General features: G+C 43.2%; 2 protein-coding genes across 2 annotated transcripts in view; one reads left to right on the top strand and one right to left on the bottom strand.

Annotated features, from left to right (window-relative positions):
• Positions 1-7,770: 7,770 nt before the first annotated feature.
• Positions 7,771-15,525, bottom strand: LOC142495407 (THO complex subunit 3-like). The gene is made up of 6 exons (XM_075600879.1): positions 15,287-15,525; positions 13,876-14,032; positions 11,291-11,495; positions 10,426-10,587; positions 9,350-9,450; positions 7,771-8,328 (listed from the first exon to the last, which is right to left on the bottom strand). Exons 1-6 carry the CDS (start codon positions 15,455-15,457, stop codon positions 8,165-8,167), a joined length of 960 nt encoding a protein of 319 aa, XP_075456994.1. The 5' UTR covers positions 15,458-15,525; the 3' UTR covers positions 7,771-8,164.
• Positions 15,526-15,549: 24 nt separating this feature from the next.
• SIMC1 (SUMO interacting motifs containing 1) overlaps positions 15,550-26,050 on the top strand; it is a 62,833-nt gene continuing 52,332 nt past the window's right edge. The window contains exon 1 of the mRNA XM_075600877.1: positions 15,550-15,701. Within this exon, the coding sequence (XP_075456992.1) occupies positions 15,645-15,701 (57 nt within the window). The 5' untranslated portion in view covers positions 15,550-15,644. The remainder of the gene's footprint in view (positions 15,702-26,050) is intronic.

Below are 26,050 nucleotides of genomic sequence, written 5' to 3'. Positions count from 1 at the left end.
CCTCTTACTACACCTCTCTCTGAGGAGGAACCGATGCAATTAAGTGGATACCAAATTACCTGAACAGGCGAGAACTAGGAGACATGTCAGGAGGCTGTGTCTGTACTGTGGACTCAAAGGTCATCTTGCCCGAAATTGTTCTAAATCGGGAAACTACACTGCCCAGCGAAGATAGAGGAATATTCTCTCGGCATTTCTTCTATTCCTCCTCCGTCACACCGTCAGAGGCCCTCTGAAGACCTCCGTAGCTGGTGAGGAAGAGTCCAGTCCCTCGTGAGCCACCGTACCCTGCTGCGTGCGCAAACGCGGAAGTGCTGATGGTCACCATTGAATAACGTGGATCGCAGTATCCTGGTGGCAAAAGGGGACTTACACCGTGGCTCTTTCAGTTCCAGAGGCAGTCCCAGAGCGGCGAGAGTGTGCCCTTAAAGCATTCATTGTGATTTACTTTTCGGGAAAATGTGAGTGTGTCCATTCCCCTTGTATCTAATCATTTGTGCATTAAAACTGTATTATGTTATGTACTCCTCTTTGTTTTTCAAGAGAGTCACACGTGATCAGACCATCTTTATGCAGACATATGTGAGTGATTTATTCACTTAACTACTTTCACACCACTTTCACTGGGTTAATCTTAGTATAAATTCATTGTGTGCTAGCACTCTATTGCGCTTTATATGTTTCCACTAACACTTTTACACAATATTATAGATATCGTTTATTTAAAGCTGCACAAAGAAGCTTATTTTGTTTTAGTTTTGCGCTTCTCTATATCACTTATTGGGGACAACATTGCCATGGATCCTGTCTCCGGGTGTCTCGCACTATTTCCGAGGTCCGGCTACCTACAGAGACTTCCTCGTCATGCCTGCCAGTTTCTTACCAGGATTTTGCCAATGAATTCAACAAAAAACAGGCAGAGGAGTTACCGCCACACTGACCTTTTGATTGTGCAATCGACCAGGGGCCATCTCCGCTAGAGGCCGCACTTACCCTCGGAACCAGAAACCGAGGCTATGCGGGAATACATTTCGGAGAACCTTCAGCATGGGTTTACCCACAAATCAAGCTGTGGTGTGGGTTTCAATAAGACAGTTCTCTCATGCCATGTATAGATTACAGAGGTCTAAATAAGGTCACCTTAAAAATATTGGTATCCTCTACCCCTCATTCCTGAACTGGATTTACTTTTACAATGAATCTACAATTTCTCGTAGCGTATCTGGACGATATCCTTATTTTTTCCAATTCTTTGTCCGAACATCGAGCACAGGTTAGACTGGTCCTGTAAAGACTTCAGGATCACACCCACTTTGCCAAGCTCGAGAAATGTCAGTTCGAACAAAAGAAGATTTCCTTCTTTGGGTATTTAATCTCTTCCCGTGGGTTTGAGATGGATTGTGTGAAAGTATCAGCAGTACTGGATTGGCCTTTACTGATACGCCTTAAAACTATTCAAGGATTTCTTGGGTTCACCAACTACTACTGATGTTTTATCAGTAAGTTCTCCAAGGTGGTTGCACCCATTACGGCTGTTCCTAAGAAAGGGACGAACCCCAAGATATGGCCCTCTGAGGCTCTTCTAGCTTTCAAGAAGCTCAAGTCCACTGTTTCGTTCGCACCTGTGCTCATCCATCCAGATCCTACGAAACCCTTCATTCTTGAAGTAGACGCATTTGATCTGGCAGCCGGAGCCATTCTTTCTCAAGGATTTTCAGGCGAAATTCCACCCCTGTGCCGCCTTTTCCAAAAAAAATCTGCCGCAGAAAGAAATTATGATGTTGGGAATCAGGAACTTCTGGCCATGAAAATGGCTCTAGAAGAATGGGGACATTTGTTTGAGGGGTCAACTTCTTCAATCACAACCCTTACAGATCACAAGAACCTTGAATACATTGAAGGAGCAAAGAGACTCGGGACACGTCAGGCAAGGTGGGCTCTCTTCTTCACTTGGTTCAACTTTGTGATCTCATCATCCAGGATTCAAGAATGTCAAGGCAGATGCGCTATCGAGGCCATTCGCTCCTGACTGTTCCGGGGAGATAGAGCAGGTACCCATCATCCCATCTTCACAGATTATCTCTGCTGTATCATCTTCACTTTTGCAACAAATTGCACAGGCTCAGGCAGAGGATCCTAGGTCCACGCCCACACATGCTTCCAAGCTATTTGTTCCCCCCCAATATCGAAGTGAGGCGTTGCAATGGGGTCATAACTCCAAGATGGCGGGTCACTTGGGGGTCAGGAAGACGTGATTTTCTCAAACGAATCTTTTGGTGGCCAGAGATCCGCAAAGACGTGAAGGACTTTTTGGCAGCCTGCGTTACATGTGCCCAGACTAAAGTGCAGAGGACGTTACCCTGTGGGCTATGCCAACCCTTACCAGTTTCCACCTGTCTGTGGACCCACTTATCCATGGATTTTATCGTGGAACTACCACCTTCCATGGGTATGACTATCATACTGGTAGTAGTTGATCGTTTCACACGCCAAGCCTATTTTGTTGCCCTTAAGAAGCTATCCACAGCTTCAGAACTATCAGAAATATTGTCGACTCCTTGTAACCTAGGGCAAGTCACTTTATCTCCCTGTGCCTCAGGCACCAAAAACCATAGATTGTAAGCTCCATGGGACTGGGACCTGTGCCTGCAAAATGTAAAGCGCTACATTTCTGTAAAGCGCTACATAAAACTATCAGCGCTATACAAGAACATACTATTATTATTATTATTTATTATTAAAGAGATATTTCACCTTCATGGAGTCCCGACGGATATAATCTCGGACCGCAGATCCAAATTTGTCTCAAGATTTTGGAAGGCCTTTTGTCAAAGAATGGGCATCTCCCTTCATTTTTCTTCTTCATACCATTCCCAGTCCAACGGACTCACGGAAAAGGCCAATCAGTTCTTAGAACAATTCCTGCGATATTTTGTATCTTAACTACAGGACGACTGGGTTGATCTACTCCCGTGGGCCGAGTTTTCCCGAAACTATGAAACATGATTCCACACTGGAATCACCGTTCTTTTGTGCCTGCAGGTACCATCCTGCTCCCCTTCCTTCCCGTCCTCTCTCCTGAGTCCCTGCAGTGGATGATAGATCCAAGAACTGCAATTACTCTACAAGAAGATTCAGACCAATCTGACCAAAGCCGCCCTCAAGCGAAAAACTCAGGCGGATAAACGACGACGATGACCATGTCTCCCGTTTCAAGTGGGAGATCAAGTTTGGCTGGCTACAAAAAATATCTGACTGAAACTGCCCTCTTCCAAACTCGGGTCCATGTTCATTGGACCATACAAAATTCTGAAACAGGTCAACCCGGTGGCATTTAAACTGGAACTTCCAGATAACTTAAGGATACCTCCACTGTTCCACGTCTCCCTCTTCAAACTTTTCGTCCAGAACGCTTTCTCTCCTCCTATTCTCCCCCTTTCTAGACCATTTCTGGTGGGTGGCCAGGAGGAATTTGAAGTACGCCAGATACTGGATTCCCGTAGATCCCGTGGCGGGCTCCAAAACGTGGTCCATTGGAAGGGTTATGGACCCGAAGATAATTCATGGATCAAATCCGGGAATGTCCATGCCCCCAGACTGGTCCGGGCATTTCATCTAAGATTCCCTGCCAAACCGGCTTAGATCGCCCGGAGGTCTCTCCAGAGAGGGGGATACTGTAAGGATTCTGCTCGATCCGTGCCGGGTTTTGCTGCCAGTTCAGGTTTTCCAGACTGCCTGCCCTTTCTGCTCAAACTGGCCACTTTGTGTTTGTGTTCTGGCAGCCTGCTATTTAAGGCTGCAGTTCCTGGTGGGAGTCGCCAAGCAAAGTTCATACTTTTGCAGCTCTTGTTGGTCTCTGCAGTCATGCTTTACCCTTTTGCCTATTTTGACTCCCCTGTTGCTGACCCCAGACTGTGACCCTGACCTCGCTGCTTTCTGCGTGCCCTGACCTCTGCCTGTCTCCTGGACTTTGCAACTCTGCCGCTAGCCCTGACCCCCGCCTGCTTACTGACCACAGATACTCTTACAGGACTCTGTCCCTAGGCTCTGGTCGGTTTATTTGCATCCCTATTTCAGCCCTGCGGGTCCGCTTCCTGATTTGAGACGAGCACCGTCACAGACCCGTATTCACTAGACTAAAAAAGGTTAAAAGATTAATACGTATTAAGACGGTGTATTAATACCATCCTTACTATAATTTTTATAGTATAAAATAACCCAGCAATCAAAAGAGGTTTAAAGCGCCGGCACTAATGTCATTAGTTCGCGCTGATCCGGTTCAGCTACGTGGGGGGGGGGGGGGGGGGGGGAAGCATGGAATTTAGATGCATTTTCAGGCAGGCAGCCCTCTCGACTGCCACTTTTTCAGATATTACTTTATCTATCCATACACACTTAGCTTAAACTACTAGTGTACTGTAGCTATTTGCCTCGTAATTAACTAGATTCATGTTCTTTATAGGGCTATTCCCTCCCCCTTCTATCCCTAGTACCCTCTGAGTTTCCAAGACAGGGCATACATAATTAGCTATTTTAGCTGTATAGCAGATCTACACTTGGCTGATAGAGCCCCACATTGTAAGATTGATTTATGTACTTGCGATATCTCAGGATATAACCAAGAGAACTCTAAAAGAATTGAGTAAAGCACCCCACTAGTCTGCACTCTTAACCTATAAAGTGATACATGGCTCCTGATAACCAAAGGCTGCGCACTATTCCCTGTCAGGGTATGGAACCGACGAAAAAACAAAAAATTCTTTAATACATCTAATAATCACACTCAATAGTAAAAATAAGGTTTAAAAATGTTGTTTAAAATCCCCATGTGGGAGCGGTGGAGTGGGGAATAGAGGGAATTCTGATGAATTACTGCTTTGATTCTGCAGTCAGAAGATTACCTTCCCCCTCCTGCGGTCACAAAGGCTCTGCGGTTTGAGTTGCAACATACAGGGTGTTGCTGTTCTATCTAGGGTTGCTACATGCAATATATTGCTAATCTAGGTCCACAAATGTTGCTAGCATATACAGTGTTGTAAAATAACCTTGATTAGCACAGGTAGATTGACTGTATAGGGAATGTCTGTTTAGACAACACCTGGTTGTAACAATCGCACAAAAACAACACTGTTGCAATATAGGCTAATAAATATCAGGGAAACAACACCTGAAATATAGTTGCCAGTGGGGCTGCTGGGACTCAAGTTACACACGTATATACCCCTGTAAACACAATATAGTAGCCACTCAATGCAAATGCCTATGTAAGAATAAACAAGGCAATGCAAGGTAACACAATGTAAACAGGTACAACTTGTCTAAACCCAAAAATAACTGCTGTATAACAACTGGTAATAAACTGCTAGTGTATAGCAGTGAGTCTTGCAACAAATGTATCTATGCAGGAGGTACTCGTGCATATTGCATAGACAGGATGAACAGAATGAGTCACCAGTACAACCGTAAGTGTGGGTAAGGGTTTCGGTAATACTGTATATCTATAGGACCGCAATATATGTATAGGTGAGCAGTTCAATTTCTCTTTCATGATATCTCAGGATACCCTACTGATATTACAGCCTGACACTTTGGTGCATTTATGGTGATATATATTAACACTGTAGACTGTGGTGTTCCCCCCCCCCCCTATACTTTTTTATATATCGATAACAAGGGTGGCCAACCTTTTCAGGTGGGCCAATAAATGGGCACACATTTTTGGCCAGACCCTTGTCCCTCCGGCACTGCTGTAGGGGGGCAGTCCTTAAGGACTCTTATAAATTCAATAATTCTTTGCCAAGCTAGGGACTGAGTGCATAATAGGCAGAAGTCTTTTTTCTCGGTTCTTTGTTAAATCCAAAGAGCCAACATTGTTAACTTAAGGAATGTTATACAAACCAGGGGTGTGAAATATTTTTTTGGGGGGGCGCGGCCCTTAACAGAGCTCCGCACCTTTCCCCAAGGCATTTAAATTAAATGCCGGGGACCATGTGAGGCCTCTAAGTATCTTACCTTGACTCAGGGGGCACAAACACGCAGGCAGTGCTGGCTGGGGGGCGCAGTGCCAAAAGATTGCGCACCCCTGGTACAGACAATAGAAAAATAATGGCTTGGTTACATGTCCAGAAAGAAAAGGAGAACCAAAGAAGAAAAGGAAGCAGTTCATGAGTAGCAAAAAAAATATAGATGAAAAGGCAAAAATAAGATGCGAGACAGGAAGAGACTTGGAACAGAGTCCAGAAAAAGAGGAGCACATAAAAAAAATGGAAAAGGTAAATGAGAGGAAAAAATACCCACAAGTAGCAAAAGCTGGAATGAGAAGATACTGTATGTTACAAAGCAGAGAGGAGAGTGTGGACAGTGTGCTACAGCCAGAACTGTTGAGGTATTCAATGTCCTATAGGTTTATACAGGAAGATGGAGGAAGTCATTCATTTATAAATCTAGTGTGAACTACACCTTTTGACTTAACATCTCTGCTGTGTATGTATGCATGTATACACATACATTACATATACATCCATCTTCAGCCCTTGTCGATCCACTGCTGGATCAAGGTCTCCCCAATAGTGTATGTGTACACACACGCACAAGCAATATTACCAGCACTAGACACATAACTTGAAAGCAACTGTGTGTATTATTATTTGATATTAATCAAGGTAGCTCAACATTTGTCCCATGAGTGACCTTCCACAGGTAGGGCGGCATGATACGGGCCCATCTAGGCACAGCACTGGGAGAGACCATTTCCCTGGTCCTTCCTCCTGACTTGTGCTGCAGAGGGGCCTCAGGAGCCCACAGGGCCCTGGAAAGACATCACCAAGACAGCCTGTATCAAAAAATAAAAAGACACCTAAAATAAAAATCCCATAATGGAAAACCTTACCTCCAGCTTAAGTAGGACAAGAACAAATGACCTGAGGGAGAGACACCTCCTGTTTACCCAGGAGTCAGTTCCTCCCCACCCCCTGCTGGGAGGTGGAATTATCCAAGTTTAATTGAGGTAATGGACACAGAACTGTACTAATGCTAGTGACTATGTTTAATAGTGTTAATGGAGGTGGTGTCACCATTTGAAAACAAGTACTGTACAAGCATTTTTCAATACTTTCAAGAGTTTTTATGATTGCCATCTAATTTGTTGTATTAAGAGAATACTGCGGTCACATTAATAATCTGATCCTTATTTCTTTCTTGTTTTGTCTCAAGTAATTCTATTGCCATCATGAATCAAACATTAGTCATTAAGCATCTGAAACATTAGGATCACACATGACTTTATGAATGAATTATTACATTGACAACAAAAGTAACAAAAAAGTTTCACCTTGATGGTGGTTGAATCTAAGAAAGCCAATTACGGGGATTCGTAGTCTAGAAGTTCTCCTATGGGGAAGTGCACTTTTAACATGTCACTATTTCGCATGAAAGTTGCTAAATAGTACAACAGGAATACAAGCGTACCAACTTACTTATTCTCTGCCAGAATTTTAAGATGCTTCAAGCAAAAGATCTATTAGTCTTAACAAGCAGCAATGTGTTTAAAATGTGTTGAATATGCTTGTAATCCAAAAATGTAGAAAGTAATGGCACTCCAGTGGTCCACTGGTCTCCGCTCATGAACTTTTATTAAGATCCGATCTTTGTACAATAAATCTGTTATACGTTAAAGACCATTTCATAACTTTATAGTTTTATTTAATGGCACAAAAGGCCAATATTAACCCCAACTACAATGAAACAAGAAATGTAATAACCACAAGCAACTTAAAATTGAAGATTGGCATCTCTTTATGAAAAAAGAAAGTTTCAATAAAAAATATATTTTATAACAATACATCAATAGCACAAAGGTACTCTCTGCAGTCCACAGTCCCGATGAGGAGGGCCAGTTCTTCTTATACATATGTCTCCATTTTTTTCCAAATCAACATCGCAGTGTTGTTATTTAGCGATACTGTCCTATGCATAACTATCTTCTGAATCACCATAGCCTGGTGCTGTGCCTTTCATATGGCTTTACCAGAGACACCTTTACACCGCATTCAGGTCTCAAAGGGAGGCTCCTTCTTGACCCTACTAAACCAGCCCGCTCTTGCCATCACCATTGGATGCGTTTTCCACCGTCGCGCATTACTGGTGCCAACACATTCAGTCTCCTTTAAGAGTCATTTGGAAGCCCAAACAGCTTCACGGTGCCAGCTTCCCGACTGCTGTCATATTTGCCATCCTTGTCATCACAGGCAAAGGCGAGGATGTATCTCTTAGGGTGCCATGCCACAGTGAAGGTGGGAGACTCGCACTGAACTTCACACAGCTTCTCACCTGAAAACCAAACAACTGTCACTTCTCATGCACAACTACATCCAGACCTGGTGTAGTCATGTACTCAACTGTAGTATACAAATAACCTCAACTGCTCCTCACTAATGCAAAGAATAACCATTGCTATACCAATCCCCATAACTCACTTGCTTGATACTGCATCTCAACAATATAACTGCTTCGGAGCACACTAGATCAGTCCGGAACTGTCATCACTACTCTATATTGCTATATTAAACCATGCAAATTACAAAGTAGGAAGCTCGCACTCAAAATAAAAAACAATAAAACACACTCATATGGAGTTAAACAAAAAAAGGAGTGTGTATTAACTCATGACAAGAACACAAACACAGAAACAGATGAGCAAAATCAGGTAGTGACACAAAGGAACTTATCCTATGAGCATCACAGTACATAGCGAGAGCAGAGAAAACACGCTAGACACGTCTCCCCCACATTTTTTGCCTTCAGAGTTGTTCTGGTTTTGCGTTTTGTTTTTGCCCCCTCTGTGTACCACGCTCCATTACCAGTTTGTTTTCTCAGCTCTCGCTATACACTGTGACGCCGATAGAAGTTTCTTTGCCTCCTTTTTTTAAGCTTATCTTTTCTTTTTTAACTCCTTCACTGTTTTCTTGTAGTGTCGCGTCCTGATTTTGCTTATGTTTCTGTACTTGCCATTAGTTAATACACATTCCTTTTTGATTAACTCCATATGGTCTCTTGTTGAGTATTTTTTCATTTGAGCCTGTGCTTCCTACTTTGTAATTTGCATGCATCTTTATGGATCCCTTTGGTTGCCTCGCACCTCTCTACATTGCCTTTTTCTTTAATTGGAGTGCGGATTCAAACTGTTTTGTATATGCTATATTAAACCATATACCATCTCAGAACCCAGTACCTAAAATACTTGATAACACATTAGCATACCCTACTTTTATACATTGTTCCCTCCAAAGCTGCAATGAGTCGGTCATTCTTGTGCAAAATTATTTATTTTTGCATCACATTGGATTCTTACCAGTTTCTACTTGTGCAATGTCAATGAAATGATCTTCAGATGCAGAAGCCAGCATTTTCCCATCATAACTGAAGCTCAGTGTTCTGACCGGCCAGTCGAGCCTATAGGGCAGTAGAACTGCATTTAGTTCAGAGCAGCAGATTATTCATTAACAGGTAACAAGCTGCAATATCGTTCCTAAGCCACACTCTGTAAAACCCCAGAAGCAAAGTAATAAAAATTGTTCTCTACCATTTGGCTGTTGAATCTCCTTTTTCTAATAATAAAGCGTAAGTGAGGCAGAGGGTAAAAGGGGACAGTCATATTTACTAATTATGAGCAAAACTACACAGCCGATGAAGAAGGCCCCATAGAGAGACATACAAAGTACTGTCATTAAACAACATTTCTCAGCTTTAATAATCTTGGCCGTCTAACGTTCAGATACTTGCTCAAGTTTACTCACACAATTGTGTAGGTGTGACATACCAAACAGAATCTACTTACCATACTACTTGAGAACAGCTACAGGCATCAGTGCAATAAATATACCCCCTCTACTTGTACATTGAAACCAGACTGATCCATTTGTGATCTAGGCTGGCGTTTTCCCATAGCAACAACTAGAGAGTTGTTCCTTGATTAAGTTATAATGTACACAGCTGTTAAAAACCTCACAGGTCTCCTCTTTCTATGTACTGACCACATGCAGCAGAGGTTTCAAAATGCCTATATTCTAATTTCATGTGTTAAAAATGCTCATGTTAGTCCACCGCAAAGTTTCATAACCCACAGAAATCGATACATGTCCAGGACGTACATACATACCTACTCCGTAGAATGTTGCACAGCAACAAAAATTATTTTTTTTAAATGTATGAGAAGCTCCCAGATACAATACGGTTATTGTCAATTAACTGTTTCCTGCATTTGATTATGCCACTGAAGAATGTATCAGCATCTAAAACGCATTCTACAGGCTTGGACTATAGATACCAACATATTAGAACTAGGGGCGTCATGTCTGGCTTCCTTTCCATGGATATCCTAATCTGTCGTGGTTTGTACATTTGTCAATGAAGCACACAGGTTCCTACCGTGAGAAGCAGCGCACACACACCAACTCATCCACGTCCCAGAGACTGACCAATGCATCTGCGCTGCCTGTGGCAAAGTATTTTCCTGTGGGGTCGAATTTTATGCAGATGCAGTTGGAAGGGTGAGCGTTGATGGACTGCACTGGCTTGAGCTCTGGATAACTAAGAGAGAAAAGGTTATCAGGATTTATGCAATGAAATCGGATCTCTTTTTAAGGATATCTAATAAATGCCCATTCATAAACCAAGTACATTGTGTGCGTTTTCAAACTTATTCGTTAATTGTAAAAGCTACATTTACTTAAATGTGTTGCTGGTTCCTCTGAAATATTCAATATCTGCACCTCAAAAAAGTGTGTACAATTTGTGTATGCCAGGCAGGGTTGCCACCTTCTACTGAAGGCCAACCCGGAGAAAAAAAATAAAAAATCCCTTACTTGGCGTGGCATGGTGCGGCAGCCTTTCCCGTTATCCTACTACAACTCCCTCCTCTAACTGCAGTGAACATGGCCGCGCGGTGTCAAATGACGCGCGTAGCGTCCCGTTGTCATGGCAACGCGGCGTCATTTGACGCAGCACAGCCATGTTCACTGCAGTTGGAGGGGGATTGCAGGAGAATACGGGAGACGCTGCCGCCCCCCCGGAGATTGACAGGAATAAACTCGTCTCCGGGTCAAAATCGGAGAGGTGGCAACCCTGATGCCAGGGCCACAACGATCAAATAACTAATAGGTATTAGGCATGAGAAGACACAGCTATATCGCCTGCAAAGGCTCTAGTCCCCTTTAGCAGACGTGGTTCAGTTGGAAAAGTGAGATTGACAATGCACTGCTGCATTTGTGGGGGCTCCCGGTCAGCGGCCTACCTCAGAATATTGATGCAGCCGTTGCCATTGGTCAAAAAGAACAAGTTGTTGTCATTGTTCCAGGAGATTTCATTGACCTCGAACTTGAACTGCTCCTCTGCCCTGGAGCGATAGTTTTTGACATCTATGAAGGTGACAACATCATCCTTGTTCCCCACTGCAATGGTCTGACCGTCTGGACTCCAGCAGATGTTTATGTTTTCCCCTGAAATCACAGAAGTTTAAAATTTGACCAAATATGAAAGAGCTAAAACTATATACAAGAGGCCATGTTCTTCCTGAATAAGTCTGAAATTAAACTGCTACTTTCGTGAGGCTAGAGCAATTCCCAACCTGTATTAGGTCTTTCTAGCAAGTACATGGCATACCTTTCTGGCACTGAAAGGGTAAATACTCCCAAAACTACACAAATGCACTAACTCTCGCTTTTGAAAACAACCATTATATAATGAAGTATGGGTAACCCCATATAAGCAGCCCATATTTACACTGACAGGTTAAGGTACTTAAGAGGTTGAGAGGAGAAAAGCAACTTTCTGCTTAATATTCCAACAGAAATTATATTTAGAACACTGTTTTGAAAACGAAGCATAAGTGACGACAGAATTAAAGCGATAGAGACCTGGAATAGCAATGCCGACGCAAACAGAACTGATAATTGCCTCTCTTTTGTACACATTTATTTATATAGCGCCAACAATGAATGCAGCGCTTTGCAAAATGACAATACAAGGCAAATAAATTACAAACAATGGGGATAAGGCTGCGGTCCCAGTCATGTCTGTGACACGCGCGCCCGGCGGGGGGCACGTGCACAGCGCTAACCGTGGTCTGAGGGGAGAGAGGGAGCTTGCGACGGGAGGGGGCGTGGTCGGGGATTTGCGGGGGCGTGCCCATTACGTCACGCGGCTGGTTCGCCCTCATTGGGTGAACCGCTCGTGGGGGCGTGGCCACGTTTCCGTCGCAAGTTTTAAACTCAATTTCATTGAGTTGAAAAAATCTTGCAGTACGGCGCGGCTGCACCTTCAGCGTGACGGTGCGTACTGGGACGTTCCCCATTGAGGGACGGTGCTTACACGCACAGCGCACGCCGCGCTGTGGCAGTGACAGGGACCGCAGCCTAAGCGCAACAGGTAAATAGCAACATAAGCTAAGGGAGACCCTGCTCCAAAGATCTTAAAATCTAAGTGGTATGCTGGGGCTTACAGGCCAGCAGGAGTAAAAATGGAGTCACGAGGGTCAAGGGTATCTGGAGTTCGTAGTAGAGGCGTACAAAACGTAATGAGATGCTTCTTTTAAGAGGTGAATTGTTTGCTGGGCTCTGAATGTGGTAAGTGAAGGTGCTTGATGAATATGGAGTGGAAGAGCGTTCCATAGGAAGAGATCAGTGAAAGATTTAAGATTGGAGAGGGCTGTAGAGGTAAAGATCATTAATATTGGGTGTAGCACAAGAGATGAGTAGGGTTGTAACGAGAGATCAGAGTTGAGATATATTTATTTATAAAATGTTTTACCAGGAAGTAATACATTGAGAGTTACCTCTCGTTTTCAAGTATGTCCTGGGCATAGAGTTAAGATGACAAATAATACATGGTTACAAATACAGTTAAATAGGTGAACAGGGTATACATTATATACAAGACATTGCATGCACAGTTAAAGATAATATATATTATAGGCATATGTAAAAGTTACAGACCAGATTAAAATGCGAGATAGCTTTAGTTTTGAAAGAACTTAGACTGGTGGCGGCTGTGAGAATCTCCGGTAGGTTGTTCCAGTTTTGGGGTGCAGGGTAAGATAAGGAGGAGCGGTCGGCTTCTTTGTTGAGCCTTGGGACCATGAACAGTCTTTTGGAATCAGATCTCCGATGATAGAGATAATGGATATATGGAGATGCAGAGGAGTGGAAGCCAGCAGAGGGAGATTGAATGGATTGTAAGGGAGAGAGGTGTGAGGCAAAGAGGCCAGATAAAAGAATGTTGCAGTAACCAATGCGGAAGAGAACAAGGGCATGCATTACTGTTTTAGTGGGACATACTGTAGGAAGGGGCATATCTTAGCAATGTTGTGAAGGAAGAAACAGCAAGAAAAAGCATTTGTATGTGTGAAGGAAAAGGAGGGGTCGAATGTAACACCTAGGTACTCCTAATATGCTTGTGAGACTGTATGGATAGTTGTCTTATTGAATGCAATTGAGATGGGAACAATGGCGCCTGGTTTATGAGGTCATATGAGAAGCTTTGTTTTAGCCATGTTAAGCTTGAGTCAGCAAAGTGCCATCCAGGCTGAGATTGTCGATAGGCACGCTGTCATTTATGACGACAGTAGATGTAAGATCCGGTGTAGATAAATATAGCTGAGTGTCATTAGCATAGAGATTATATGTGAATCCAAAGGAGTCAATGTGGTCACAAAGCAAGTGTATAGAGAAGATTTAAGCCTCATCAGAATGTCTTGATTTTCAGTAGATAATATTTCCTACCTCAACAAAGGATTTATCCTGCTCTTTGAGTGACAGAAAAGCAATGCAAGACCCCCAACAACCAAGTCGTTTAAGATGGATGTCACAGTAATTTTCTTACCCTTAGTTTTAACAGTGGCTGTGCATTTTGCCGTTCTAACATCCCATAAACGTATAGTCTTATCTCCAGATGCAGTGACAAAGAGATCTGGATTGCTGGGGTGCCAGCAGAGTTGGTCCACACAGTCACTGTGTCCACGGTAGTTGTTCTCTTTTACCTACAAGAGACGATAAAGATAATCAACCTTAAAAAAAACAAGTAATTTATGGAAGTGGATGCATATTACACAGAATTCATCAATTGCCTGTCATCATAGCTAGACAAATGCAAAATACATTGCTCTTCCACTTTCTATTAAAAGGAACACAAATAGTTATTCACAAGCATAACTCAAAAGGTACAATCTCATGTAGCCAGTCCATGCTGAATGCAAAGTTTGGCTTCTGATTCTCTACGAATTAATAACAATATTGCATTTCAGGCCTCTGAATGCCGGAGTGTTTGTCCTCATCAGAGAGCCAATAAAGGAGAAGAGGAGAGAGGAGCAGGATCTGGCTGTGCCAACGGATGTTCAACAGTGACATCAGGGAAAAGGGAGCACCTAGGGAGAAAATGTTTGTGTATATACATACACAATGTTTATAGTCACTTGTGGAGTGTAAATCATTATAGAAAAATCAATGACCACCCTCAATTAAATGTATTTGAAGCAATTAAAGAATTAACAGAGGTAGACAAAAGTATGACATTATTTGTATTAGAAGATGTAGACATAGGTGCTATAGAAATGGGGGCATCTGATTCTCTGACAAAACTAGAACTCTTCCTGACATTTGCACACTTTTGACAGTCTCCAGCAGATGTATAGGCCATATATACTGACCAGTCATCTGCCACAAGACACTTTCATGGGCTGGAAGACACCATAGTCTTTGTCAAAGGGCCGTAAAGTGTATTGCAGGTGTCTTATGGCAGAAAACTGCTTAATAAGTATAGGCCTCTAACTTCATCAGGAGTGTGTGTGTGTGTGTGTGTATATATATATATATATATATTTATTTATTTGGGGGGGGCACAATATATTTTTTTATGGGGGGGGGGGGCACAACATGCTTTAACGCCATGTAACCTTTACAACAAATTAATGTAGTCAGGGCCCTCAGTCCCACTCCCAGCATCACTGGCTTCACAGAGTAATAATTAGATGACTTTGTTAACTTCTGGGAGCCGACTCATTATTACCTTATTACCGTGTATATGCAAAGCACCAGCATTTTCAGCAGGACAGAAATTAGTGTTAACTGATGTTAATCTGTTTTCATGAATATTATAGTTTTTCCACCATTGTACTGATCTGCGGATAACATTTGGTGCACTATAAATACATCATTATTATTCCCTAGTGTCCTTTTCCGCTTCCGCCCCACATCCCTTCCCAGTAATATATCTGCTCTCCCTGGCCGGCCCTCACCAGCCGGTCTTTCTCCAGCACGAACACGCTGGCTGTCTTATCGAAGGACCCCGACGCCAGGCGGCGCCCGTCACAGCTCCAGGCCACCGAGTGCACTTTAGCGCTGTGCGCGGGGAACTCGCGCGTCTTATTATTCCCGCGGAAATGCTCCTGCAGCTCCTGCACGGACATGACTGCGGGGAGGACAGCGTGGGGTCACAGGTCACAATGGTGACCAACACCACCGCCGCTTCCTGCTCCGCGTTACCATGGCGACGGAAGAGAAACTTCCGGGACAGAGCACCGCCGGAAGTGGGGCAGTGTTAACCCATAGCCTGCTGGAGGGAGTTAACTACCTCGGTTTCTCATAAGCCAGAGGATGCTCCCGATCATGGAGATCCGCAGGTTTCACAGACATTTCATATTCTTCAGTGATGTGAGTTATTTCCAATTCTGTAGCTATAATGGTATAAAACAGCTTTACGCTGAGAATTTATATTGGCTTTTGTTATTGACACATATTAAGCAGACAGAGGTTACCACAGTAACCCCTGTCAGTGAAATAAAAACATTAGGGAGAACACAGCACAAATTATCTTATAAAAGAAAACGTTGAGACAACTTGCGCTAAAATGGCATTTTACTACTTTTAGTTTTATTCTCTGGGGGGAGATACTTTTTTACTTTAGAAAGGTACGTGAATAAAGCTGCCAAATGTTCAGGAACAACTGTATAAGCATAAAAAAGCTTGTTGCAATTGACAAAAGTATGTTTTGTTTCTTTAATAAATTGTCACCTATCCTTAGATCAGCCCCCCTACTCTATCTCCAATATTGCTGGGTCATGTGAAATCTCAGCCTTCCATATATGCGTCAGCTTTATCTATGTGCCTATTGGGAACAGTATCTCAAACCATCGTGGACCGCTTCAGTGTTAATTATATTTGTAAGCCTCACCATGCTTAAACTTTGCTCTGTATATATACGCACAAGAGTTATAAATATGTAACAGTAAAAAAAAAAAGCACAACACACGGTACTCTATAATACTAATATATAAAATGAAAAATAATTTATTAATCTACAAAAAGAAATAAACATAGACCGCTTAAAAACAAAAAATATAAATATACATACATACATGCAAATTAACATACAGTAATATTTCCATATTGCTATATGCTTTACTGTGGAGAGTTTTTGTCTCTTTTTTTACCCACCATAACTTAACTAAGTGTGGTGAAACCTATCCTATGCTTCATTTTGCATTGCCAGTATAACTAACCTCACACTGATGAGACCCATTAAGGTCGAAACCGCTGTCTGTGGGTGGGTTTACTGGCTATGCATCTTAACCCTGGCTGTGCTCAAAAGCTGTGAAATGCAGCAAGCATAAACTTATAGGGGACCATGTTATATGGTTTTGAAGCAAAAGGTGGCACTGTGTGCTCATTTGCATGTCATTTCCCAGAATCCCTTGCTGCAGTGTAAGTGCTGTGTGCTGGGTGATCATGGTGAAAGGCGGGGTTGCAGACCTGTCTAAGACATGCAAATGAGAATACAGTAATATTTCCATTTGCTATATGCTTTACTGTGAAGGGTTTTTGTCACTTTTTTTACCCACCATAACTTAACTAAGTTTGATTTTATACACACACACACACACACACACACACACACACACACACACACACACACACACACACACACACACACACACACACACACACACACACACACACACACACACACACACACACACTATAGATATACTAAGTGTGCAAATTGACACAAAAAAACAATAAAATGTAACAACAAATGCTGCACCAGTGTTACACTATACACAGTAGTAATATATGGGGGAAAAGAAAGAAAACACAGGTGCAAATGTTGCTATACAATAAAAAATTTGAGCATAACTTAAACTGGGAACAATGGCTGATATTTTTGGTGAAATCTCTGAAATGAATAAGAAAGAGACAAAAAATAACATGAAGTACGTTTTGTATTCTGCGCAAAAGTAGAAAGCTACTTACAAAGTAGCAGATGATTTAGGCATGTAGGATACAAAGAATCCTCTCCTTCCTGCTGCTCTATGTGGCGGTCTGCCTCCTCACCACGTGGAACGCCAAGGTTCTCCGTGCTGTAACAGAACCGTCTGCAGCTACCTTCCAGTTCTCCTGTGTTGCTCCTCAGGTCTCGTGAGATAGCGATCGTGACGTCACTCGGTTTGTGTTTGTACCGGAGCGCCAGGGAGTAATGATCACAATGTATACTATATTGTATCTGCAGTTCTCCTCTGTGGGTGCAGGATGGGTGCTGGACCTGTGGCTCTCCTCTGTGGGTGCAGGACGGGTGCTGGACCTGTGGTTCTCCTCTGTGGGTGCAGGATGGGCAGCAGCTGGACCTGTGGCTCTCCTTTGTGGGTGCAGGATGGGTAGCAGCAGGACCTGTGGCTCTCCTCTGTGGGTGTAGGATGGGTGCTGGGCCTGTGGTTCTCCTCTGTGGGTGCAGGATGAGTAACAGCTGGGCCTGTGGTTCCCCTCTGTGGGTGCAGGATGAGTAACAGCTGGACCTGTGGTTCCCCTCTGTGGGTGCAGGATGGGAGCTGGACCTGTGGTTCCCCTCTGTGGGTGTAGGGTTGGCTAGCAGCTGGACCTGTGCAGATCTTTGATTATTTTTCGTATACCCTCTAGGGTAGGGTTGTATGTGGCCACTAGTGGTATGCGTGTGGTAGATTCTTTCTGTCTGTATTGTAGCAGGTGTTCTTGTGGGGCTTTTAGTGCAGATGTAATAGTTTTGGCAATAGTCTTTGGCTTGTATCCCTTCTGTCTGAACGATTCGGTCAGGGTTGTGAGATGCCTGTTTCTGTCTTCAGTGTCAGAGCATATGCGGTGGTATCTTATAGCCTGGCTGTGTATGATACCTAGAGGGTATAGGGAAAATAATCAAAGATCTGCAACCCATACTGGCAGAGGATGCGACATTAAAATAAATCTTTCCCAAACCTCCCAGTCTTGCATTCCGGCAACCACCAAACCTCAAACAGAAATTAGTCAGCAGAAAACTTCACAACGAACTTAAAGACACTGATAATGGCACAAAACCGTGCAACAACAAACGCTGCAAACTCTGCAAACATATATGCCAAGATCCCACAGCCAGTCACAACCATGGAACACTCAATGTTAAAGGATTATACAGCTGCACATCCAGGAATATAGTGTATATGATTCAGTGCAACAAATGTGACCAAGGTTGCTACATTGGGGAAACCAGCCCAAAACTACAAGGCAGAAGTGTAACACTGTCAAGCGCTCAGGCGTGTTACTGGATACATAAATACTTGATGGTGTTAATGGCTGTAAGGGAAACAAAACGGAGCATGGATGAAACCACTATAAAAGTCGGGGTCCAGGGGCAGTAAGCTTACCCCTGTCAGCTAATCCGTCTTGGGTCTTGTTGCTCCTTTGCTTCGGTTCCCACAGCGTGCATCCGGCAAGGAAAGCATATGAAGAGAGGGAGAGGTAATCCGGTGCCACAGCAAACAGCAAGTCTAACTCCAACTCCGGTAGTACAAAAAGCTTTATTGAACACACACTAAAAACAGCAGACTGCAACACAGCCTCCTCCTCTACGCATTTCACGCTATGATATCATGGCTGGACCAGATTGCCTCTCTGCCTCCTGTCATGTAACTCCTGATAGCTACAGGCTGTGGCAGGCAATCCTGTGGATATCTGACCCCCCTCATTCTGACTCCCCTCATTCTGACTCCGAGTGACAGAAGGGGTGGTGACATAGGATTCTGTGCAGCCTATCATGGTGCAGATTCTGTAACCTCCCCTTCTGATGCCTCAGGGAGGAAGTGCAAATTTGTAGTTAGTGCTGATCCAAACCTTCTAGGGAGTGGAGGTGTGTGGCTGGGACAGGTCAGTCCGCCCCTCATGGGCTGGCTGGCCAGGAAAGATCAAGAGGTCTCAATTAACAGAGGCCTGGGATCCTCTGATCATCATGCATCCGCTGTGTATAACTGCAGTGACTGCAACAGCCAAATAAACCCCTTTGCTTTATATACCCCTGCCTGAGTGTTCAGTCCATTTGGGTAAGGGGGAAAGAACTATGCTTTGGTGTGGCTGACTCTGGACATCCTGGAGCCACTGAAGCTGGATGCGCTGACACCCTGAAATACATCAGATCATCAAAAGCCTGTCCTGGTCTCCATCGCAGACAGCTAAGCTCTCCTGGACCCTCACAGGTATGCCGCACCACAACACCTTGTAACTGAAGCAGTATCTCCCAGAGGGCGGGGGTAAATGTGTTACATATATACAGGAAAGTAGATCCGCAGCACTCACAAGATAAAAAAATGTATTTTTAATCAAAAGTCACCAGGCAGTCAAACAAACTCCAGAGCTACATACATACATACATACATACATACTGATAACAGGCAGTGTTAGGGTTAAACTCCTCGCAGGGGCCTTGCCTGCAGTTGCAGCCTGGATGTGTACTATGTTGCCTTATGCAAGGGCAGGCCTAAACCGGCAGTTGGAGTGTCATACCTGGGGAGGGTACTGACTGGGTCAAATGTATATGGTGTGATGCTGTCAGTACCTAGACCTGCCCTGTTATGGGGTAGGGTTACAAGCCCTTCCCCTGGGTATAAAATCTGACACTCCACCAAATTGAGTGGTGCTATGATTAGGCTGTGTGGTATGGTGTGATACCCTTTTCACTACTAGAGGGTAAAGGAGCTTAGGAGGGACTCTTGGGGCCTCAAGCCCCTGGGGTCTGGTTCAGAGAATGGAGATGATGCAATGCTGTCTACCCAATAAACATGCTGTTGTGCCAGCTATAATGTGTGGTCATTGTAAAGGAGAATTGCCTGTGGGGACCATCCTTCCAGCAGGATCCTCATGGGATGGAGGCGCTGCACCCTGAGAAGGAAAAGCCTGCCCTGTTGCTGCTCCCACATAAAATTGAAGGAGCAACTCAGACCTCCTGTAACTAGCAGGTGAGTTACAAGGAAATACCCATGTAGTGGCGGGGGACGGATAGGTGATTATATATATATATATATATATATATATATATATATATATATATATATATATATATATAAAAGCAATATTACCTTTCTTGCAACAGGTAGATTGGATTGGGCGTCTCATTTTTGCTACATGCCTGAATACACTGATTTTGGATTATTCTACTGGAGTGCTGTCTTTACTTACCTGTCGCAAGAAAGGTAATATTGCTTACATTATTTATATGGGACTAGCACCTTGACTTTATGCAACTATTCTGAGTGCCAGCTACAGACTCTTTATTTTTATATATATATATATATATATAGTGAATAAATGAGAACAAGGCACTCCGTCAGGTAGATATAGGTGGGTGCTAATCCTATATAAATGAAATAGGCTATACGATACCGTGTAAGCAGATATCAGAGGCAGCACTCCAGTAGATAGTCAAAAAAGAGGTATTTAATGTGACATATAAACCAACGTTTCGGTCCTCCACACGGGACCTTTCTCAAGGTGATGAACAAACAGAGTGAGTCATAACACATATATATACCCTAAACCCCCAAAGCAAACAGGTGCAACACATGATGTAAAGTAATAATTGCTTACATGCTGTATGTAGGAGCTGCACAGTAGCACCAGACTGTCAGATGACAGTGAAAAACGCTTTAACACTCCTGCCACGTCTACAGTGTTAACTGCGCATGTGTGTATGGGAAGTTGAAGTGTCAGAGTGCTTAGACTCCTGTCACATGATAACGGGCCAGTGGAGGGCGCATCTAGGCAATGTGAATGGTTACTGCGCATGTGTGAGCTTAATGCTGTAGCAGGGAAAGATAGGATCTTAAAGATCTGTTGAATCGCTATTGCGCATGCGCGAACCGCCGATAAATAAATAAATAATGCGGAACTGTGCGCGATCGCCAGCTGATGTGCTTGGGCTTAGCTGCCACGAAAATGTGTTGTGGGAGACCCTAGTGCACATCTGAACTGTGTAGAGCCAATCTATGCCCCAAAATGAGTGCTGATACTCATGTGTATGGCCCCAAAGAGAATTCAATGGGAACAGTAGGGAGCTAATGCGCATGTGCAAACTGACAAGCATAATTCAATAAAATATGATGACTGGATAAACTCAATGTTTGCTCTCTGCTAATATAAAGAATGACTGTGGGACCAGGCAAAGCACACCCATACTGATGTCCCATAGTGGATACATCTGCTGTGTGGCAGCAGGACTGTGTACCCGAAGGTAGAGTCTGATGCTCTGCATCATGTAAGCAAAGCTGCCAGCTTAAAATATGTGGTAGCATAAGCTAATGTAAATGGGCTATCAAAGAAAGGACGTTGGTTAGCCCCTGCACAAATATCATCATGAAACATGTTGCATCAACAAAAAACACCAATGTAACAGTGCAATACAGTGATCCCCAATACATGTGAACATATAACCTGAGATGAGCTGACGCATTAATAATATGCATATATTTGTATATATTGTGTTGGACCAGAATCAACAGTGTATGGATGGACCTGTGTATTAATAGATTACACCAACTTGCCTAATACCGTCTAAATAACATCAATAAATGGGTGAAGTATTGAATAAGCCTTCTGAGATAAACATTATCCTATGAGGCATGACAACTTGTATATACAGTATTTACAATCGTGACAATGTATGGCGGTGGCAATCGTGGTGTCTATTGGCTATGTGCAGGAATTGGTGTCATAGCATAAAGACAACTGCTGAAACAATGAGGTATATAAACATTAATTGGTGGTGATAACCAATGTATAGAGACAAGATAAATCCTGTAGAATTGAATGATAATGTGTGAGTCCGCAATTGATAATGCAAGACCCATCCAGTAGATAGCTGATCTGAGGGCAAAGAGATACATGAAACAGTTAAGTCATTGATACAAAGCAACTGGGTCCCAATTGGGCACCGTGTCTGTCATAATAGATAGCTCAAAGGAAACAGCTCAGCGACAAATCTTCATTTAGTCCGCGTGGACTTAATGTGTCCAATTTATAGATTGTCCGTGCCTCCAGTTGAAGGAGAGCCTTGTTGCGGTCCCCTCCCCTGGGGGACAGTTGAACTTGTGCAATAGGCATACACCGTAGAGTAGCTAGACTGTGCTGTTTTTCTTTAAAATGACGAGCCACCGGTTGTTGTGTGAGGTCCTCCTTATTGTCGGTGTCTGCCAAGGCCTTCCGGATTGCAGACCGATGTAAACTGAGGCGTTCTTTAAGCATCCTAATGGTCTTGCCAATGTAGTACAGCCCACAGGGGCACCGGATGAAATACACCACGTATTTAGAGTCACAATTCATGAAGTCCTTGATGTGAATGCGATGTCCATGATGTGGATGTGGGTAACTTTTGCCCAATACCATATACTGGCAGTTGACACAACCTCTGCATTTATGCACTCCAACTGGTCTAGTCAACCAGGACTGTTTCTTGCTGTATTTGGAACGCGGGTCGGCCTGTGTCAGCAAGTCTCCCAAATTGCGACCTCTGCGGTAGCAGAACCGGGGAGGGTCCTTGAAATGCTGTCCAATTTGCTTATCCTTGGCCAAAATGTCGACATGTTGCAAGATGCTGCGTCTGATGAAACCTGACGCTGTTGTGTAAGTGCTTTTAATATTGAAGCGGTTGTCACTTGTCTTCTTATATTGCGGTTTTAGCAAGGTGCTTCTTTGGATACCTCTTGCTTTTTCCAGTGCCATTGTCACCTCTGCCCGGTCGTAGCCACGTTCCAGGAAGGATTTCTTCATGCCTTCGAGTGCTGCCTCTAGCCTTGATGGTTCACTAGTGACTCTGATTACCCTCAAAAATTGTGAGAAGGGTAATCCTTGCTTCATTGGTGCCGGATGTATTGATGAAATCTAGAAGTACTTTGGTGTACTAAGTATTCAGAATAAGCAGTATCTTAGAATTAAAACAAATAACATTTATAAAAATACATACTAAAATTAGCACGAAGGAGAAACAGGCGCGCAAATCACATCAGGACATGTAAAAGAAAGTTAAAACATAAAATAGTGCAATATTGTCTACTCCAACAAAATAGCTTCAATGCTGGAGGTTCTATAAAATTTGCACTCACGTGTTTAACGTGAAATGAAAGCGTTGTGGTTGTTCAAAGTTACCAACTTATTGTCACGGGAGACTCCTGTGGCGGGTAGGATCTCGGTGGCCGGAACAGCAGGAGCGTAGTATGGGTCACAAGCAGAGATCAGAGGCAGGCGGCAGATAGCGAAGTCAGGTAACAAGCAGGGGTCCGAGGCAGGCGGCAGGTAGCGAAGTCAGGTAACAAGCAGAGGTCGGCAACGAGGAGACTGGAACAGGACAGGCGAGCCGGGGCTGAGAACGGGAACAAACAGGGACAAGCCAGATTACCAGCAAGGGCCTTTACTGCGAACAGACTCAAATACAGGTACAGGAACAGATCAGGATCAGAGGCATGTGCATAGGAGTCTGACTTGAAACAGAGGCAAGGGAGGAACAGGAAAGGGAGGTTTATATATGCCGGCTTATCTTATTAAGCCCCTGATGAAGACTTTGCAGTGGAAACGCGCGTTGTGTGATATCAGTGACTACTAAGGAGCCCTTTTTGATGACATCTAGAGTGGAGGACAACTTTAATCAGCCCAGTACCTGCTGTGACGGCCGTGGAGCAGATGCTGTTGCTGTGAATATCTTGTCTGACCCTATGACCTAGGGTGGTCTGAATGCTCACAAACAAAGGCACTTATGTAAGTGAAATACTTTGTGTTTTTAACATTAAAAACAGTACTATACTATTTTGCTTTCCCCTTTTTTTGTATATGGATTTCCCCCCCTCTATATGGATCTGGAGTACCTGTCTGGAGACATAAGTTGGTAACTTTGAACAACCACAACGCTTTCATTTCACGTTAAACACGTGAGTGCAAATTTTATAGAACCTCCAGCATTGAAGCTATTTTGTTGGAGTAGACAATATTGCACTATTTTGTGTTTTCACTTTCTTTTACATGTCCTGATGTGATTTGCGCACCTGTTTCTCCTTCGTTTGCTGATTGAATTTGGTTTGAATTCTACGTCAGGAGCTGCACTCATTAAGGATAGTATATCATCTGTGTTACCTTTGATTTATTTGTGATATTATTTGCTCTTGTTTTTTCTTTTTCACTATAAAATTAGCACGAAAATGGAAATGAAACTTCCATGTATGGAAGTATATTACATGCAAACCTTTAACTTGATTAAGCGTAATCAACCCTTATGATATCATATGCTATAAAATATTACATGACAAATATGTCCACCCCTGGACTATGTATGGAAAAAAGAAGGGTAATCCCTTTATATGATAAAAAAAGGGCTGTTTCAGCAGTATGTCCAGGGTGGGTTTGCAAATTTGTACTGTTGTAAAATACAATAACCACCTTTTTGTGTTGTTTATCCCCTCTATCCAGGGAGATGTGGGTTTGCAATTCGTGTTGATTTTTCACCTGGTATAATCGTACCTGGTGACCTAGGATTTTTTAAAGTACTTTCTTCTTGAAAATGTTCTTATGTTCAAATAAGAGATGTTGGGGTGTTCCCAACAGGGAGATGTGAATATCCTGTGTGGAGTTACGTTCTGCTATTAACTGTATTAAGTTGTTGGTGATGTTAAATGCTGCGTTTGAGGTTTTAGGTCTTTATGTCGGTACCAATTATTACACAGATTGTTTTACTCACGGACTGTTGAAACAAAAACGCGATCCTCCGCTGTTGGTTTGCTACTTGATTTTGAAGTCGAGTCTGCTTCCTATATCTGCGGATCCTTTACGATCGCGGTGTCCGTCTGTGTTGGTTACCTCTTTAACGTCAGTGTGCCTGTGCTCGGCTCTCTCTCTGTGACTCTCAGCATTGTCTCTCTGGCAGCATGGCAGCTCTCTGTGTTTGTCTTAAACACTTCCTTGTTCACTCAAGGAGTCCATTCTGACTCTGTAGCCAGCTGTTACTGACTACTCTGGGAAAGATTAACTCTGTGTAGACTGGAAAGCACACTTACTGCACTGTTCCAAACACACGACTTATATTTACAAATCTGCATCTATTGGTGATAGCAAATGCCCAGATAGTGGGAGTAATCTGAGAAAGGCATCACAAACCACAGTTGGAGAACCGGTGTCATAGGTCATAGACAGCTACTGAGTGGATATCGGGCCCCTTTCTGTTGGCTGCGATTTTAAGCTCCCAAAAAAGCTGGTATGTCAGAATAATATTGCATGAGCTTTTCATGGTTAAATGGCCCTGTATGGAATGACCTCTGTCACAGAGACCGTATTTATCCCACACTGTTCTATTAGAGCGAAGTTCTATCTGTATCCACAAGTGGGCTTTATCCACTAAACTATGAGTGGACGATATCCACAATACTAGTGGTTACTATCTTTAGTCAATATTATCTACACTGTTATCTGGTGTCTATACGTCATTGTGCACCATATCTAAGACATTTTTTCACTTTAGCCCTTGGTTTCTGTACACAGTTTTTATCTAGTTTGCTTCACTGTCAAGTTTATGTTCTCTAATTTGACTCTATTTTAACTCTGTATAACAACCCAGTAAGATCACGTCTGATTTCTAACATGAAATAGAAACATTAGCTTTACAAAATAATTAAAGCAGCAATTCTGAATCCTGGCTTGTAGACGGACTTTAACAGAGGTACACAATTGGAGACTTTTATAAGGTGAAATTA

This window comes from Ascaphus truei, chromosome 5, assembly GCF_040206685.1.
Source record: "Ascaphus truei isolate aAscTru1 chromosome 5, aAscTru1.hap1, whole genome shotgun sequence".
Classification (NCBI taxonomy): domain Eukaryota; kingdom Metazoa; phylum Chordata; class Amphibia; order Anura; family Ascaphidae; genus Ascaphus; species Ascaphus truei.
This window is presented reverse-complemented; position numbering and strand designations above follow the sequence as displayed.

What these genes read in the sequence shown, in the direction of transcription:
- LOC142495407 (XM_075600879.1), bottom strand. Translation starts at nt 15,457, where the DNA reads ATGTCCGTGCAGGAGCTGCAGGAGCATTTCCGCGGGAATAATAAGACG. An exon ending in TGCTGGAGAAAGACCGGCTG is followed by an intron (nt 14,033 to 15,286) that starts GTGAGGGCCGGC and finishes CGTCTCTTGTAG; the next exon opens with GTAAAAGAGAACAACTACCG. An exon ending in AGCCACTGTTAAAACTAAGG is followed by an intron (nt 11,496 to 13,875) that starts GTAAGAAAATTA and finishes CTGTGATTTCAG; the next exon opens with GGGAAAACATAAACATCTGC.